The sequence below is a fragment of the Mobula hypostoma genome, chromosome 1, assembly GCF_963921235.1.
Source record: "Mobula hypostoma chromosome 1, sMobHyp1.1, whole genome shotgun sequence".
Classification (NCBI taxonomy): Eukaryota; Metazoa; Chordata; class Chondrichthyes; order Myliobatiformes; family Myliobatidae; genus Mobula; species Mobula hypostoma.
In genome coordinates this window covers 30982726-30997004 of record NC_086097.1, presented here as the reverse complement: position 1 = coordinate 30997004, position 14279 = coordinate 30982726, and the positions used below count along the sequence as shown (strand labels likewise).

The window sequence follows — 14279 nt, the reverse complement described above, 5'->3', positions numbered from 1 at the left end:
CGGCACTGGGTCAGTGATGTGGGTCTGCACTGGGTCGGTGATGCAGCAGTCGGCACTGGATCGGTGATGTGAGTCGGCACTGGGTCAGTGATGTGAGTCGGCACTGGGTCAGTGATGTGGGTCTGCACTGGGTCAGTGATTTGAGTCGGCACTGGGTCGGTGATGCAGCAGTCGACACTGGGTCAGTGATGTGAGTCGGCACTGGGTCGGTGATGTGATTCAGCACTGGGTCGGTGATGTGAGTCGGCACTGGGTCAGTGATGCAGCAGTCGGCACTGGGTCAGTGATGTGAGTCGGCACTGGGTCAGTGATGTGGGTCTGCACTGGGTCGGTGATGTGAGTCGGCACTGGGTCAGTGATGTGAGTCGGCACTGGGTCAGTGATGTGAGTCGGCACTGGGTCAGTTATGTGAGTCGGCACTGGGTCAGTGATGTGAGTCGGCACTGGGTCAGTGATGTGATTCGGCACTGGGTCGGTGATGTTAGTCGGCACTGGGTCAGTGATGTGAGTCGGTACTGGGTCAGTGATGTGGGTCTGCACTGGGTCAGTGATGCAGCAGTCGGCACTGGGTCAGTGATGTGGGTCTGCACTGGGTCAGTGATGTGAGTCGGCACTGGGTCAGTGATGTGGGTCTGCACTGGGTCAGTGATGTGGGTCTGCACTGGGTTGGTGATGCGGGTCTGCAGCTTCCCTGCTGCCGGCTCATTGCAGTGAGGTCCATTGCCATGTGGAAAATCTGACTGGGAAGAATTGGCATCCTTCTCCGTTTGTCTGTCACACTCTGTCCACGATGTTTCTCATCTCAAAAAGTCAGTAAGTTATAAATGTTTGACTCTTTCGTGTTTCTATGTCTAAAGGCCCTAATAATTTCATCTGCATTGCTTCATTTTAATTATAACTCAAATACGTTTTAATTTCCATGCTGCCTATAGTGTCCTGGGGATTGCTCCTGACGCACTGATTCTTGCTCATTACTGCTGACGAGCACACATTTCTCTTGCTGTGACAGATTCACAGAGTCAATATTAATCAGGAAAAGTTCAAGGGAAACTCTACCGTGCGATAATTGCACCACGTTCTGAATATTGCAGAGAAATATCTGTCAGTTCCTGCTGCCTGTGCCTTCAGCAGTAACCACTCCACCTGATGTAGCCCTCAGCTCAGGATACGACAAGGAGCTCACACCGAATTATCTGATCAAGGATGAGTTACACGTGCTACCCAGGAGACAGACACAGAGTCTGTAGAACGGAGGCAAAACGGCACTGAGGTCATGGACCATATCCAGATTACAGAGGAGATACTTGGTGCCTTGAGGTAATTTAAGGTGGATGAATCTCCAGGGCCTGACAAGTTGTCCCCTCAGGCCTTGTAGGAGATTAGTACAGAAATTGCATGGGCCCTAGCAAAGGGATTTAAACATTGTTAGCCATAGGTGAGGTGCTGGAGGACTGGAGGATATGTTCCATTCTTGAAGAAAAGTTTGAAGAATAAACTGGGAAACTATAGGCCAGTAAGCCTGATGTCAGTAGTATGAAAATTATTGGAGACTATGTACATCCAATAGCCTCCTGTACCAAATTAAGTGGCCACTGTATGTATGTTCGTGATCTTCTGCTGCTGTAGCCCGTCCACTTCAAAGTTTGAATTGTGTGTGTTCAGAGATGCTCTTCTACATACCACTGTTGGAAAGTGGTTACTGGAGTTACTGTCTCCTTCCTGTCAGCTTGAACCAGTCTAACCATTCTCCTCTGACCTCTCATTAACTAGACATTTTCGCCCACAGAACTGCCGCTCACTGGATGTTTTTTTTTATTTAAAGCACCATTCTCTGTAAACTCTAGAAACTGTTATGCATGAAAACCCAGGAGTTCAACAGTTTCTGAGATATTCAAACCACCCTGCCTGGCACCAAAAATAACTTCACGGTCAAAGTCACATTTCTTCCCCATTCTGATGTTTGGTCAGACCACTTGACCATGTCTGGTTACTTTTATGCATTGAGTTGCTCAAAATCAAATGACGTTTATTATCAAACTATGTATACCATCTGCAACCTTGAGATTTGTCTCCTTACAGGCAGCCACAAACAAAGCAACCCAAAATAACCGATTTAAGAAAGAAGAGAGTCAAACACCCAATGTGCAGGGAAAAAAACCAAAACCATGCAAACAATAAAAGTAAGCAAATAATATTCAGGACTGAAGTTCACAAAATTGAGTCCACAGCCACAAAGCCAGTCACACTCAATCACATTTAGATGGAGACGTAACGTAAAGATTTTTACTCCTCATATATGTGAAGGATGTGAGATATAAAGTCAATTCAGTTCAATCCAGGAGCCCATTAGTTGCAGGCCACGGCCTCAGCTCAGCGCAGAAATAAGTAAATCTCACAGGGTAGTGAGCTGAACACCGACCCATTTCTTGTCTCTGGCCTCAACACCCTGACCTTTTCAATCTGGCCCAGCACTTAAATTGTCAAAACCTCAGGTCATCCCTTGCTCTCAGACCTGGGCCCCACCACCTCCATTTGGCTTGTAGCTGACCTTTCCAGACTTGCCCGGTGCTTAAGTGAGTCAGACCCTGGATTGTTCCTGGCTTTCAGGCCTGGATCCCACTGCCTCAATTCAGTCCATACCTGACCTTTCCAATTGGCCCAGCGCTTAAATCAGCCAATTAGCAGGTTGCTCCTTAATGTCGGGCCTGGGTCTTGCTGCCTCGACACTGTCTTGCCTTGCTTCGAATCACCTCCAAGTCCAGTCCAGCAGTGCCTAAACACTGGCTCACTCTCCACTCTCAGGTCCAGACCCAGCCCTGCCACCTCGATTCGGCCCATAATGCCATGCCACAAACGTCCTGCACCTTCGAAATTTCAGTTCACACCGCAAAAATGCTAGGTCGTACAAGTGGTTCAAAAGTTCCACTCGGAAAGGCTACTGATTGCAGTGATCGTTTTGAAGTAAAAGTGTGAGTAATGAAATAGTTGTGTTTGTCGCCAGAAAGGCATCGCTGTGATTCACCGGCGCCATCTTAAACCATCAGCTGCCAGAGATTTGCAGTAACGACCAGGTGTACAAGTGTTACTAATAAAGAGGCCACTAATTGTATAGAAGTATTTGGATAGACTGGGCCTGCTTGCGGGATAGTGAACATGGTTTGTTCATGGTAGGACATCTCTAACCACTCTTCCAGATTTTTTCGAGGGGATTATCAGGGAAGTTGATGAATGCAAGGCAGTGGATGTTGTCTACATGGATTTTAGCAAGCCTAAGTCCTGCATGGGAAGCTGGTTCAGAAGTTGTCACTTGGCATTCAAGATGAAATGGTAATGTTGGCTTAGCGAGAGAAGCTAGAGAGTGGCAGTAGATGGTTCTCTCTCTGACTGGAGCCCTGTGACTATTGGTGTGCCCCAGAGATCGGAGCTGGATCCATTGTTGTTTGTCATCTATATCAACGATCTGGATGATAATGTGGTAAAATGTATCAGCAAATTTGCAGATGACAGCAAGATTGGGGGAGCCGTACAGTGCCCATAAAAAGTATTCACTCCTCCCCCTTGGAAGTTTTCATCTTTTACTGTTTTACAACATTGAATTACAGTGTGTTTAATTTTGCTTTATTGACATTGAACAACAGAAAAGACTCTTGCACGTCAAAGTGAAAGAAACAAATTTCTACAAATTGGTCTAAATTTATTACAGTTATTAAACACAAAATATTCGATTGCATAATTACTCACCCCCTTCAAGTCAGTATTTAGTAGCTGCACCTTAGTCAGCAATTACAGCCTTGAGTCTGTGTGGATAGGTCTCTACCAGTTTTGCACATCTGGACACTGCAATTTTTCCCCATTCTTCTTTACAAAACTCTTCAAGCTCTGTCAGATTGCATGGAGATCATGAGTAAACAGCCCTTTTCATGTCCTGCCACAAATTCCAAATTGGATTGAGGTCTGGACTCTGACTTGGCCACTCCAAGACAGTAACTTTGTTGTTTTTAAGCCACTCCTGTGTAGCTTTGGCTTTATGCTTGGGGTCATTGTCTTGCTGGAAAACAAACCTTCTTCCAAGTCGCAGTTCTCTTGCAGACTGCATCAGGTTTTCCTCCAGGAATTCCCTGTATCTTGCTGCATTATATTACCCCCTACCTTCACAAGCTTTTCAGGGCCTGCTGCTGTGAAACATCCCCACAGCATGATGCAGCCACCACCATGTTTCATTGTAGGGATGGTGTGTTTTTGATGATTTGCAGTGTTTGTCTTATGCCAAACATAGCGTTTAGTCTGATGGCCAAAAACTCAATCTTGGTTTCATCAGACCACAGAACCTTCTTCCAGCTGACTTCAGAGTCTCTCACATGCCTTCTGGTAAACTCTAGCCGAGGTTTCATGTAAGTATTTTCAACAGTGGCTTTCTCTTAGCCACTCTTCCATAAAGCTGCAACTGGTGAAGCATCCAGGAAACAGTTGTATGTGCAGTCTCTCCCGCCTCAGCCACTGAAGCTTGAAACTCCTCCAGAATTGTCATAGGTCTCCTGGTGGCCTCCCTCACTAGTCCCCTTCTAGCCTGGTCATTCAGTTTTGAGGACAGCCTGCTCTAGGCAGATTTACAGCGTGCCATATTCTTTCCTTTTCTTGATGATTTACTTAACTGTACTCCAAGGGATATTCAGTGACTTGGAAATTTTCTTGTATCAATCTCCTGACTTGTGCTTTTCACTGAGTTTCTTGGAGTGTTCTTTTGTCTTCAAGGTGTAGTTTTTGCCAGGATACTGGCTCACCAGCAGTTGGACCTTTCAGATAGAGGTGTATTTTTACTACAATCAATTGAAACACCGTGACTGCACAGGGTGATCTGAGGATGTGACTTAACACATTGATGGAGGTAGAGCAGTAGGTGTAGATGTAGAGTATATGGATTTCAGCAAGGCATTTGATAAGGTACCCCATGCAAGGCTTATTGAGAAAATAAGGAGGCATGGGATCCAAGGGGACATTGCTTTGTATATCCAGAAATGGCTTGCTCACAGAAAGCAAAGAGTGGTTCTCGATGGGTCATATTCAGCATGGAGGTCAGTGACCAGTGGTGTGCCTCAGGGATCTGTTCTGGGACCCTACTCTTCGTGATTTTTATAAATGACCTGTTTAAGGAAGTGGAGGGATGGGTTAGTAAATTCGGTGATGACACAAAGGTTGGGGGTGTTGTGGATAGTGTGGAGGGCTGTCAGAGATTACAGCGGGACATTGATAGGATGCCAAACTGGGCTGAGAAGTGGCAGATGGAGTTCAACCCAGATAAGTGTGAGGTGGCTCATTTTGGTAGGTCAAATATGATGGCAGAATATAGTATTAATGGTAAGACTCTTGGCAGCATGGAGAATCAGAGGGATCTTGGGGTCCGAGTCCATAGGAGACTTAAAGCTGCTGCGCAGGTTGACTCTGTGGTTAAGAAGGCATATGGTGCATTGGCCTTCATCAATCGCAGGATTGAGTTTAAGAGCCAAGAGATAATGTTGCAGTTATATAGGACCCTGGTCAGACCCCACTTGGAGTACTGTGCTCAGTTCTGGTCACCTCACTACAGGAAGGACGTGAAAACCATAGAAAGGGTGCAGAGGAGATTTACAAGGATGTTGCCTGGATTGGGGAGCATGCCCTATGAGAATAGGTTGAGTGAACTTGGCCTTTTCTCCTTGGAGTGATGGAGGATGAGAGGTGACCTGATAGAGGTGTATAAGATGATGAGAGGCATTGATCATGTGGATGGTCAGAGGCTTTTTCTCAGGGCTGAAATGGCTGCCACAAGAGGGCACAGTTTTAAGGTGCTTGGAAGTAGGTACAGAGGAGATGTCAGGGATGAGTTTTTTACACAGAGAATGGTGAGTGCGTGGATTGGGTTGCCAGTGACGGTGGTGGAAGCGGATACGATAGGATCTTTCAAAAGACTCCTGGACAGGTACATGGAGCTTAGAAAAATAGAGGGCTATGGGTAACCCTAGGTAATTTCTAAGGTAAGGACATGTTTGGCACAACCTTGTGAGCCGAAGGGCCTGTATTGTGCTGTAGATTTTCTATTTTCTATTTCTATTTTCAACTTGAGGACCTGAGCTATAGAGATAGATTGAATAGGTTAAGACTTTATTCTCTGGAGTGTAGGAGAATGAAGGGAGATTTGATAGAGGTATACAAAACTGTGAGTGGTATAGAGAGGATAAATGCAAGCATTTTCTCCCCCACCGAGGTTGGGTGAGACTAGAACCAGAGGCCATAGGTTAAGAGTGAAAGTTGAAATATTTAAGGGGAACCTGAGAGGGAACTTCTTCACTCAGAGGATGATGCAAGTATGGAACGAGCTGCCAGTGTAAATGGTGGATGCGGATTCGATGGTAATATTTAAGAGAAGCTTGGTAGGTATTTGGATGGGAGGGGTATGGAGGGCTGTGGTCCATGTGCAAGTCTATGCAACTAGGCAGAATAACAGTTCGGCATGGACTAGATGGGCCAAAGGGCCTGTTTCTGTGCTGTAGTGCTCCATGATTCAATGACTCTAAATGGTTCACACGTTATATGATTTGATCGGCTGGGATGTAGAAATGGGGATTCATCACTGATATCTGTGTCTCCCGCAGGCTCCGTCTTCTGACTCAATACCTGCTGATGCTCAGGCCGCCCCATCAGTGGCCGTGCTGGTGGAGAGTGGACCCGTGGTGTACAATGAGGAAGAGGTCGAGGAGGAGGAGGATCTGGAGGAGGAAGAGGAAAACTGCCTCAGTGCCCTCCAGCTGATCGGTGGCAATGGTGGGTGCTGACAAGAGTTTGGAATGATAAGGGCAATTGATGGGGCTTGTTGGACAACAACCTAATAAGGATTATGTTCTCGGTGAGGAATGTGGGGGCTGGAGGTGGTTATGGAGATAGGGAGAGATGGGGTGTGAGGTGTGTGGGCACTGGGAGGTTCTACAGTCGAAGGAGGTCACAGGAAGGATGTGACGCAAGGGCTGGAAGTGGCTGTGGAGATGGTGAGTGACACCACAATGGATAGATCTGCTGCGTCATGGCACCAGAGACCCCAGTTCAATCCCGACCTCATGCATTGTCTGTGTGGAGCTTGCACATTGGCCCAGTGACAGGATTTCTCTCCCCCCAAGTGCTCTGGGTCTCTCCTACACCCCAAAGATATCTGGGTTAATGTGCACTGTAATTTGTTCCTAATGAGTGGGTGGGTGGTAGTATCTGAGGATAATTGATGGGAATGTAGGAAGAATTGGAAAATGGGATTAATGTGGGATTTACGTAAAGGAGAGGTCAATGGTCAGCACAGACTAATTGGGCCGAATGGCCTTCTTTTATGCTCTGTCTATGACTAGTGCCTGGAGGAGGCAGAGAGAGATGAAGGAGCTGGGGGAGGTTATAGAGGGTCTCGTTGGAGCAAAGGAGGATGAAAGTTGATGTGATAGAGATGTACACAATAATAAGAGGCATTGATTGTGGATAGCCAGAGACTTTGTCCCAAGATGGAAATGGCTAATATGAGGGGCATACATTTAAGGTGTTTGGAGGAAAGTATAGAGGGGATGTCAGAGGTAGCTTGTTTACATCAAGAGTAGTGGGTGCATGGAACATGCTGCCAGGTCTGTTGTAGAGGCAGATGCAGCAGGGATGTTTAGGAGACTCTTAGTAAGATGCAAGGCTGAAAGAAAAATGGAGATCTATGTGGGAGGGAAGGGTTAGATTAATCTTAGAGCAGGTTAAAAGGTTGGCACAACATTGTGGGCCAAAGGGTCTCTACATAGTTCTAAAGGATGGGGCTAGAGAGGGGTGTAGAATGTAGAGCAGGTTACAGCATTCTGGAGATTTGTAAGGGCCTGAAAGTGTCCTGGGGAGTGATGGAGGCTGAGATATTACCTGAGGAATAACGTAAAGATCACCTTCAGTTTTGAGTGCTGAAACACTCCTAGTTTGAGGTGGCATGGTAGGGCAGTGCTTTACAGCACAAGCTGTAAGATCAGGGTTCAGTTCCTGCGGCTGTCTGTAAGGAGTTTGTATGTTCTTCCTGCCTGGGGTTTCCTCCAGGTGCCCTAGTTTCCTCCCGCATTCCAAAGACATGCAAGTTTGGGTTAGTATGTTGAGGGCATGCAATTTGGCACCATAAGCGTGACAACACTAACGGGATGTCTCAGCTATTCCTCGCTGATTTGATGCAATGTAAATGTTGCATTTCACTGAAGGTTTCATTGTACATTTGACAAATAGACCTAATATTTTAATCTTTTTTTCTGTCTCTTTCATTCAAGATTACGGTTTTGAAGTGGAGGACGAAGAGGGATTCTAAAGCTAGTCGGCACCTTCCCCACGCAAGTCTCAGAATCTGCAAGGAAAGTGGGAAGATCCCCCCGAGCGTTGGGTGGAGAGGGTCTGTTGGCGGTATTCCCCCCCTCCGGTGACAAGGAAGTGTTGTCACTGGCTGGTCCGGAACATTGGCACCTCACCTGCACTCACCACTGAAGGACTGACTACCTGTTCGGAAAGTGAAGTGACCACCTAAGGCTTTTTGATTTTCTTTTAGTTTATTTTTGTACAGAAGCTCCTATTTATTACCATTAATTTGAATAATTTAGTTTTCTATTCCTGTACGGTTAACATTCTGTGGAGCAGAGGTGCGAGAGTGGGAGTGGTGAGAGTAGACAGGTTGGCCTATTGAAAACCCAGGGAATACCTCAAGCGCCAATGCAAGGGACAGAGGTCTCCGCACCCCCCTGTGCCTGATGCTGCAGAGTGCCTCTATGTGGAGGTGAGCCAGTGGCCTTCAGGAAGAGCAGACCGAAGAGAGATCAGAACTGTGAAGTACGTGGTTGCCAAGGGTCCAAACTCCAGTCCCGAAGTACGCGCTAAAGGAGGGAAATGTTGAATTATTGTGCTGGAATTGTACTGTATCTGGGGCTCCGCCTCTCAAACTCGTCAGGAGGAGGAAACCTTTGGGCTCTGTATAAATTGCTACCTATTTATGGAGTCACCAGGCTGTGTTACTTGGAATATGTTCTGTTTATTTACAGGGATGTAATTACCGACTTTTTAACTTAAGACCATAAGACATAGGAGCAGAATTCGGCAATTCAGACAACTGATTCTGCTCCACCATTTGATCATCTCCAGTGCAGTGCATTTATCCCTCAGTGTGTTTGTCCCTGGTGTGTTTACCTCCAGTGCATTTGTCCCCATCTATTTACCCTTAGTGTATTTACCTCTTATGTGTTTGTCCCCAGTGTATTTACCCCCAGTGTTTGTCCCCAGTCTGTGTATTTCCATCAGTGTAGTTTCTGCAGTGCAGTGCATTCACCACCAGTGGAAAACCATCATCGCCAGTGCATACATTGCAGCTGCAGCTCCCTGACCCTCAGTGCCACACATTTATTTCAGGGGCTGTGTACTTCCCACAGTCTACTTATCCCATTCTGATTATCCCTGATGCCGTGCAATTTCTCAATGTAGTGTATCTGTCCTCTGTGTGTTTGTTGTCGGAGTAATACTTTTATTTGCATGACAGTATGTTACTGTACAACTTTGGAATGTGGGAGGAAACCAGAGTATCCGGAGGAAACAGACGTGGTCATGGGGAGAACGTACAAAGTCTTTACAGACAGTGGCATGAATTGAACCCCAATCGCTGGCACTGTAAAGCCTTGCATTAACTTGATACATTGCCACTCCACCCACATTTTTTTCCTGCAGTAAGACAGAATGTGCAGCACCCACCGAGCCCTCTGGGGGCCCACAATCAGACTGGGTTAGGTGGAGTTTATTGTCATGGACACAGGTACAGGGAGGTTGAGCTTTCATTGATAAATTTGCTTACAGCAGCGTCACAAGCACATAGGTACAGACAATATACAGAATGTAAATAATGCATGAATTATACATAAAATTATAGTAAAAATTATGTTATTCTGTGGAAAAGAGGTGCTAGAACAAGGTTAAAGATGTCCAGGGCAGTCAGTTCAACAAAAACTATAGGAAAGATGATAAGAGGCATAGATAGGGTGAACGGACGGCACTTTTATTCAGGGTGGCAGGGTAGCAGCGTGGTTAGCACAACGCTTCATAGTATGGTACTAATTACCACTGCTGCTTGTAGGGAGTTCATGTTCTCCCCGTGACTGTGTGGGTTTCCTCCAGGTGCTCTGGTTTCCTCCCACAGTCCAAAGACATACTGGATGAAAGGTTAATTGTCTCGTGATTAGGCCAGGGTTAATTTGAGGGATTGCCGGGCGGTGTGGCTCGAAGGGGAATAAGGGCTGTATCTCAGTGAATATATAAGCTGTATATCAGAGGGCACCCATTTAAGGTGTTTGGAGGAAAATATAGGGGGTGTTTTTACACAGAGTGGTGGGTATGTGGAATGCACCAGGCATGGTGATAGAGACAGCTACATTTGGGACATTTAGGAGACTCTTCGACACATGGATGAAAGTAAAATGGAAGGTTATACGCAGTGTAGAAGTGAAGAGTTAGATTGATTGTGAATTAGATTTATATATAATCTGAGGAAAGACATTCTTGCCATAGAGGGAGTACAAAGAAGGTTCACCAGATTGATTCCTGGGATGGCAGGACTTTCATATGATGAAAGACTGGATCGACTAGGCTTGTACTCTCTGGAATTTAGAAGATTGAGGGGAGATCTTATTGAAACGTATAAAATTCTAGAGGGATTGGACAGACTAGATGCAGGAAGATTGTTCCCGATGTTGGGGAAGTCCAGAACGAGGGGTCACAGTTTAAGGATAAAGGGGAAGCCTTTTAGGACCGAGATGAGGAAAAACTTCTTCACACAGAGAGTGGTGAACCTGTGGAATTCTCTGCAACAGGAAACAGTTGAGGCCAGTTCATTGGCTATATTTAAGAGGGAGTTAGATATGGCCCTTGTGGCTAAAGGGATCAGGGGGTATGGAGAGAAGGCAGGTACAGGGTTCTGAGTTGGATGATCAGCCATAATCGTACCAAAACAGCACACAATACTCCAGGTGTGTTCTCACCAAGGCCTTGTACAACTGCAGTAGTACCTCCCTGCTCCTGTACTCGAATCCTCTTGCTATGAATGCCAGCATACCATTCGCCTTTTTCACCGCCTGCTGTATCTGCATGCCCACTTTCAATGACTGGTGTACAATGTCACCCAGGTCTCGTTGCACCTCCCCTTTTCCTAATCGGCCACTATTCAGATAATAATCTGTTTTCCTGTTCTTGCCACCAAAGTGGATGACCTGCATCTATTTTCTATGTTTCTATATAGGTTGGCACAGCATGGGCTGAAGGGCCTGTACTGTGCTGTCCTGTTCTAAGTTCTAAAAAAACAAAGACACAATCAAAGACAAGTCCATTGTAGAGTATAGTTCTTGAGGTGATGTAGGTGTCAAAATTTATAAGGATCAGGCCCTTCAGCCCAACTGGTCCATGATGACAAAGGTTCCTATCTACACTCAACCCCTAAACCTTTCCTGTCCATGTATTGTTCAAATGACCTTAAATAGCTCATTCCACACTGGGTATAGAATTTGCCCCTCAGGTCCCTTTTTAATCTTCCCTCTCAGCTTTAACCTCTGCACTCTAGTTTTAGCCTCCCCAACCCCCAGGAAAAGACCGACTATCCACCTTACCGGTGCCCCTCATTACTTTATATATCTCTGAAAGATCACCCCTCAGCCTCCAGGGAAAACAGTCCGCATATATATAGTCTCTCCTTACAACTCAAGCCCTCCAGCCCAGGGAACATTCCTGTGAATATTTTCGACATCTTCTTCAGCTTAAGACCATAAAACCATAATCCCATCCTTCCTACTGTGTGGGTAACTAAAATTACCCATGGTACTCCCAGGTTCAGCCTCCTGGGTAGGTATTGAGGGGGTAGGTATTGCCCAGGTCACTGCGGATAACGCTGTCAGTCTTGTATAGCAGTGGCCTGTCCTAAGGGAGAGTGATGTGGCATCTGATGGACTTGGTGGGTGGAACATAGGTCACAGGTTGGCTTAGAGGATGGTGCACAGCCAAGGGTTGGTGGTGTGTGGGCATGGATACAGAGGGTTAGGTGAATGACGTAGGCTGGGTCTTGGTCATAGAGTTAGGCACAGTGTGTAGAGCACAGACATGTCATTGAAACCATAAGACATAGAAGACTTGGGCCATTGTTTATACACCACCATTTGCTCATGTCTGATTTTTTTTTTACCTCTCAAGCCCATTTCCCTGCCTTCTCCCCATAACTTCTGACACCCTTACTTATCAAGTACCTTTCAACATATGCTTTAAATGACTTGGCCTCCACAGCCATCTGTGGCAATGAATTCCACAGATTCATCATCCTCTGGCTAAAGAAATTCTCTCCTTATCTCTTTTCTAAAGGGAGGTCCTTCTATTCTGAGGCTGTGCCCTCTGGTCCTAGACTATTCCACTGTTCTCTCTATTATCTCCACATCAGGGAGGTCCACACAGAAACAGTAACTAGGAAATATAGGAAACTAGGAAACCTCCAGTCCAGGCAAATCTCAGGATTCTGAGATTTATACTTCTTCCACACAAAGATATCGATAAATGATTAACTACAGTTTCAATTGCTATAATCACCTATTTAAATTTTTGAATATATACAGAATACTGTATGTTGGTAGCACTAGCTGAACTGCTTTGAATATTCAATACTGGTGTCTGTTCCAAAAGTCTCTGAGTATAAACTCCAGACACCCAAAAATACACCAGGGGTGAAGGCTGGCTCCATGAATATACAACTAGCCAGGAGATTAAATGACAAGACATAGGGGCTTTGAGAAAAGAGAAGCAGAATAAATAGTGTAAAGACAGTAAGGTAGAAGGGCTGAAATGTGTGTAGCTCAATGCAAGAAGCATCAGGAACAAAGGTGATGAACTGAGAGCTTGGATACATACATGGAATTATGATGTAGTGCCCATTACAGAGACTTGGCTGGCACCACAGCAGGAATGGATTCTCAATATTCCTGGATTTCAGTGCTTTAAAAGGGATAGAGAGGGTGGAAAAAGGGGAGAAGGGGTGGCATTACTGGTCAGGGATACTATTACAGCTACAGAAAGGGTGGGTAATGTAGCAGGATCCTCTTTTGAGTCAATATGGGTGGAAGTCAGGAACAGGAAGGGAGCAGTTACTCTATTGGGGGTATTCTTTAGGCCCCCTGGTAGCAGCAGAGATACAGAAGAGCAGATTGGGAGGCAGATTTTGGAAAGGTGCAAAAATAACAGAGTTGTTATCATGGGTGACTTTAACTTCCCTAATATTGATTGGCACCTGATTAGTTCCAAGGGTTTAGATGGGGCAGAGTTTGTTAAGTGTGTCCAGGACGGATTCCTGTCACAGTATGTGGACAAGCCGACCGGGGGAATCCCATACTAGATCTAGTACTAGGTAATGAACCAGGTCAGGTCACAGATCTCTCAGTGGGTGAGCATCTGGGGGACAGTGACCACCGCTCCCTGGCCTTTAGCATTATCATGGAAAAGGATAGAATCAGAGAGGACAGGAAAATTTTTAATTGGGGAAAGGCAAATTATGAGGCTATAAGGCTAGAACTTGTGGGTGTGAATTGGGATGATGTTTTTGCAGGGAAATGTACTATGGACATGTGGTCAATGTTTAGAGATCTCTTGCGGGATGTAAGGGATAAATTTGTCCCGGTGAGGAAGATAAAGAATGGTAGGGTGAAGGAACCATGGGTGACAAGTGAGGTGGAAAATCTAGTCAGGTGGAAGAAGGCAGCATACATGAGGTTTAGGAAGCAAGGATCAGATGGGTCTATTGAGGAATATAGGGAAGCAAGAAAGGAGCTTAAGAAGGGGCTGAGAAGAGCAAGAAGGGGGCATGAGAAGGCCTTGGCGAGTAGGGTAAAGGAAAACCCCAAGGCATTCTTCAATTATGTGAAGGAAAAAAGGATGACAGGAGTGAAGGTAGGACCGATTAGAGATAAAGGTGGGAAGATGTGCCTGGAGACTGTGGAAGTGAGCGAGGTCCTCAATGAATACTTCTCTTCGGTATTCACCAATGAGAGGGAACTTGATGATGGTGAGGACAATATGAGTGAGGTTGATGTTCTGGAGCATGTTGATATTAAGGGAGAGGAGGTGTTGGAGTTGTTAAAATACACTAGGACAGATAAGTCCCCGGGGCCTGACGGAATATTCCCCAGGCTGCTCCACGAGGCGAGAGAAGAGATTGCTGAGCCTCTGACTAGGATCTTTATGTCCTCGTTGTCCATGGG

The 14279-nt window shown here is 45.9% G+C and overlaps 1 protein-coding gene across 2 annotated transcripts in view; it reads left to right on the top strand.

Annotated features, from left to right (window-relative positions):
- Window positions 1-13619, top strand: part of brf1b (BRF1 RNA polymerase III transcription initiation factor subunit b) — a 459400-nt gene extending 445781 nt beyond the window's left edge. For both annotated transcript variants that reach the window (XM_063045501.1, XM_063045512.1), the window contains 2 exons: window positions 6630-6798; window positions 8295-13619. In XM_063045501.1, the coding sequence (XP_062901571.1) occupies window positions 6630-6798; window positions 8295-8332 (207 nt within the window). In that variant the 3' untranslated portion in view covers window positions 8333-13619. The remainder of the gene's footprint in view (window positions 1-6629; window positions 6799-8294) is intronic.
- Window positions 13620-14279: the final 660 nt, after the last annotated feature.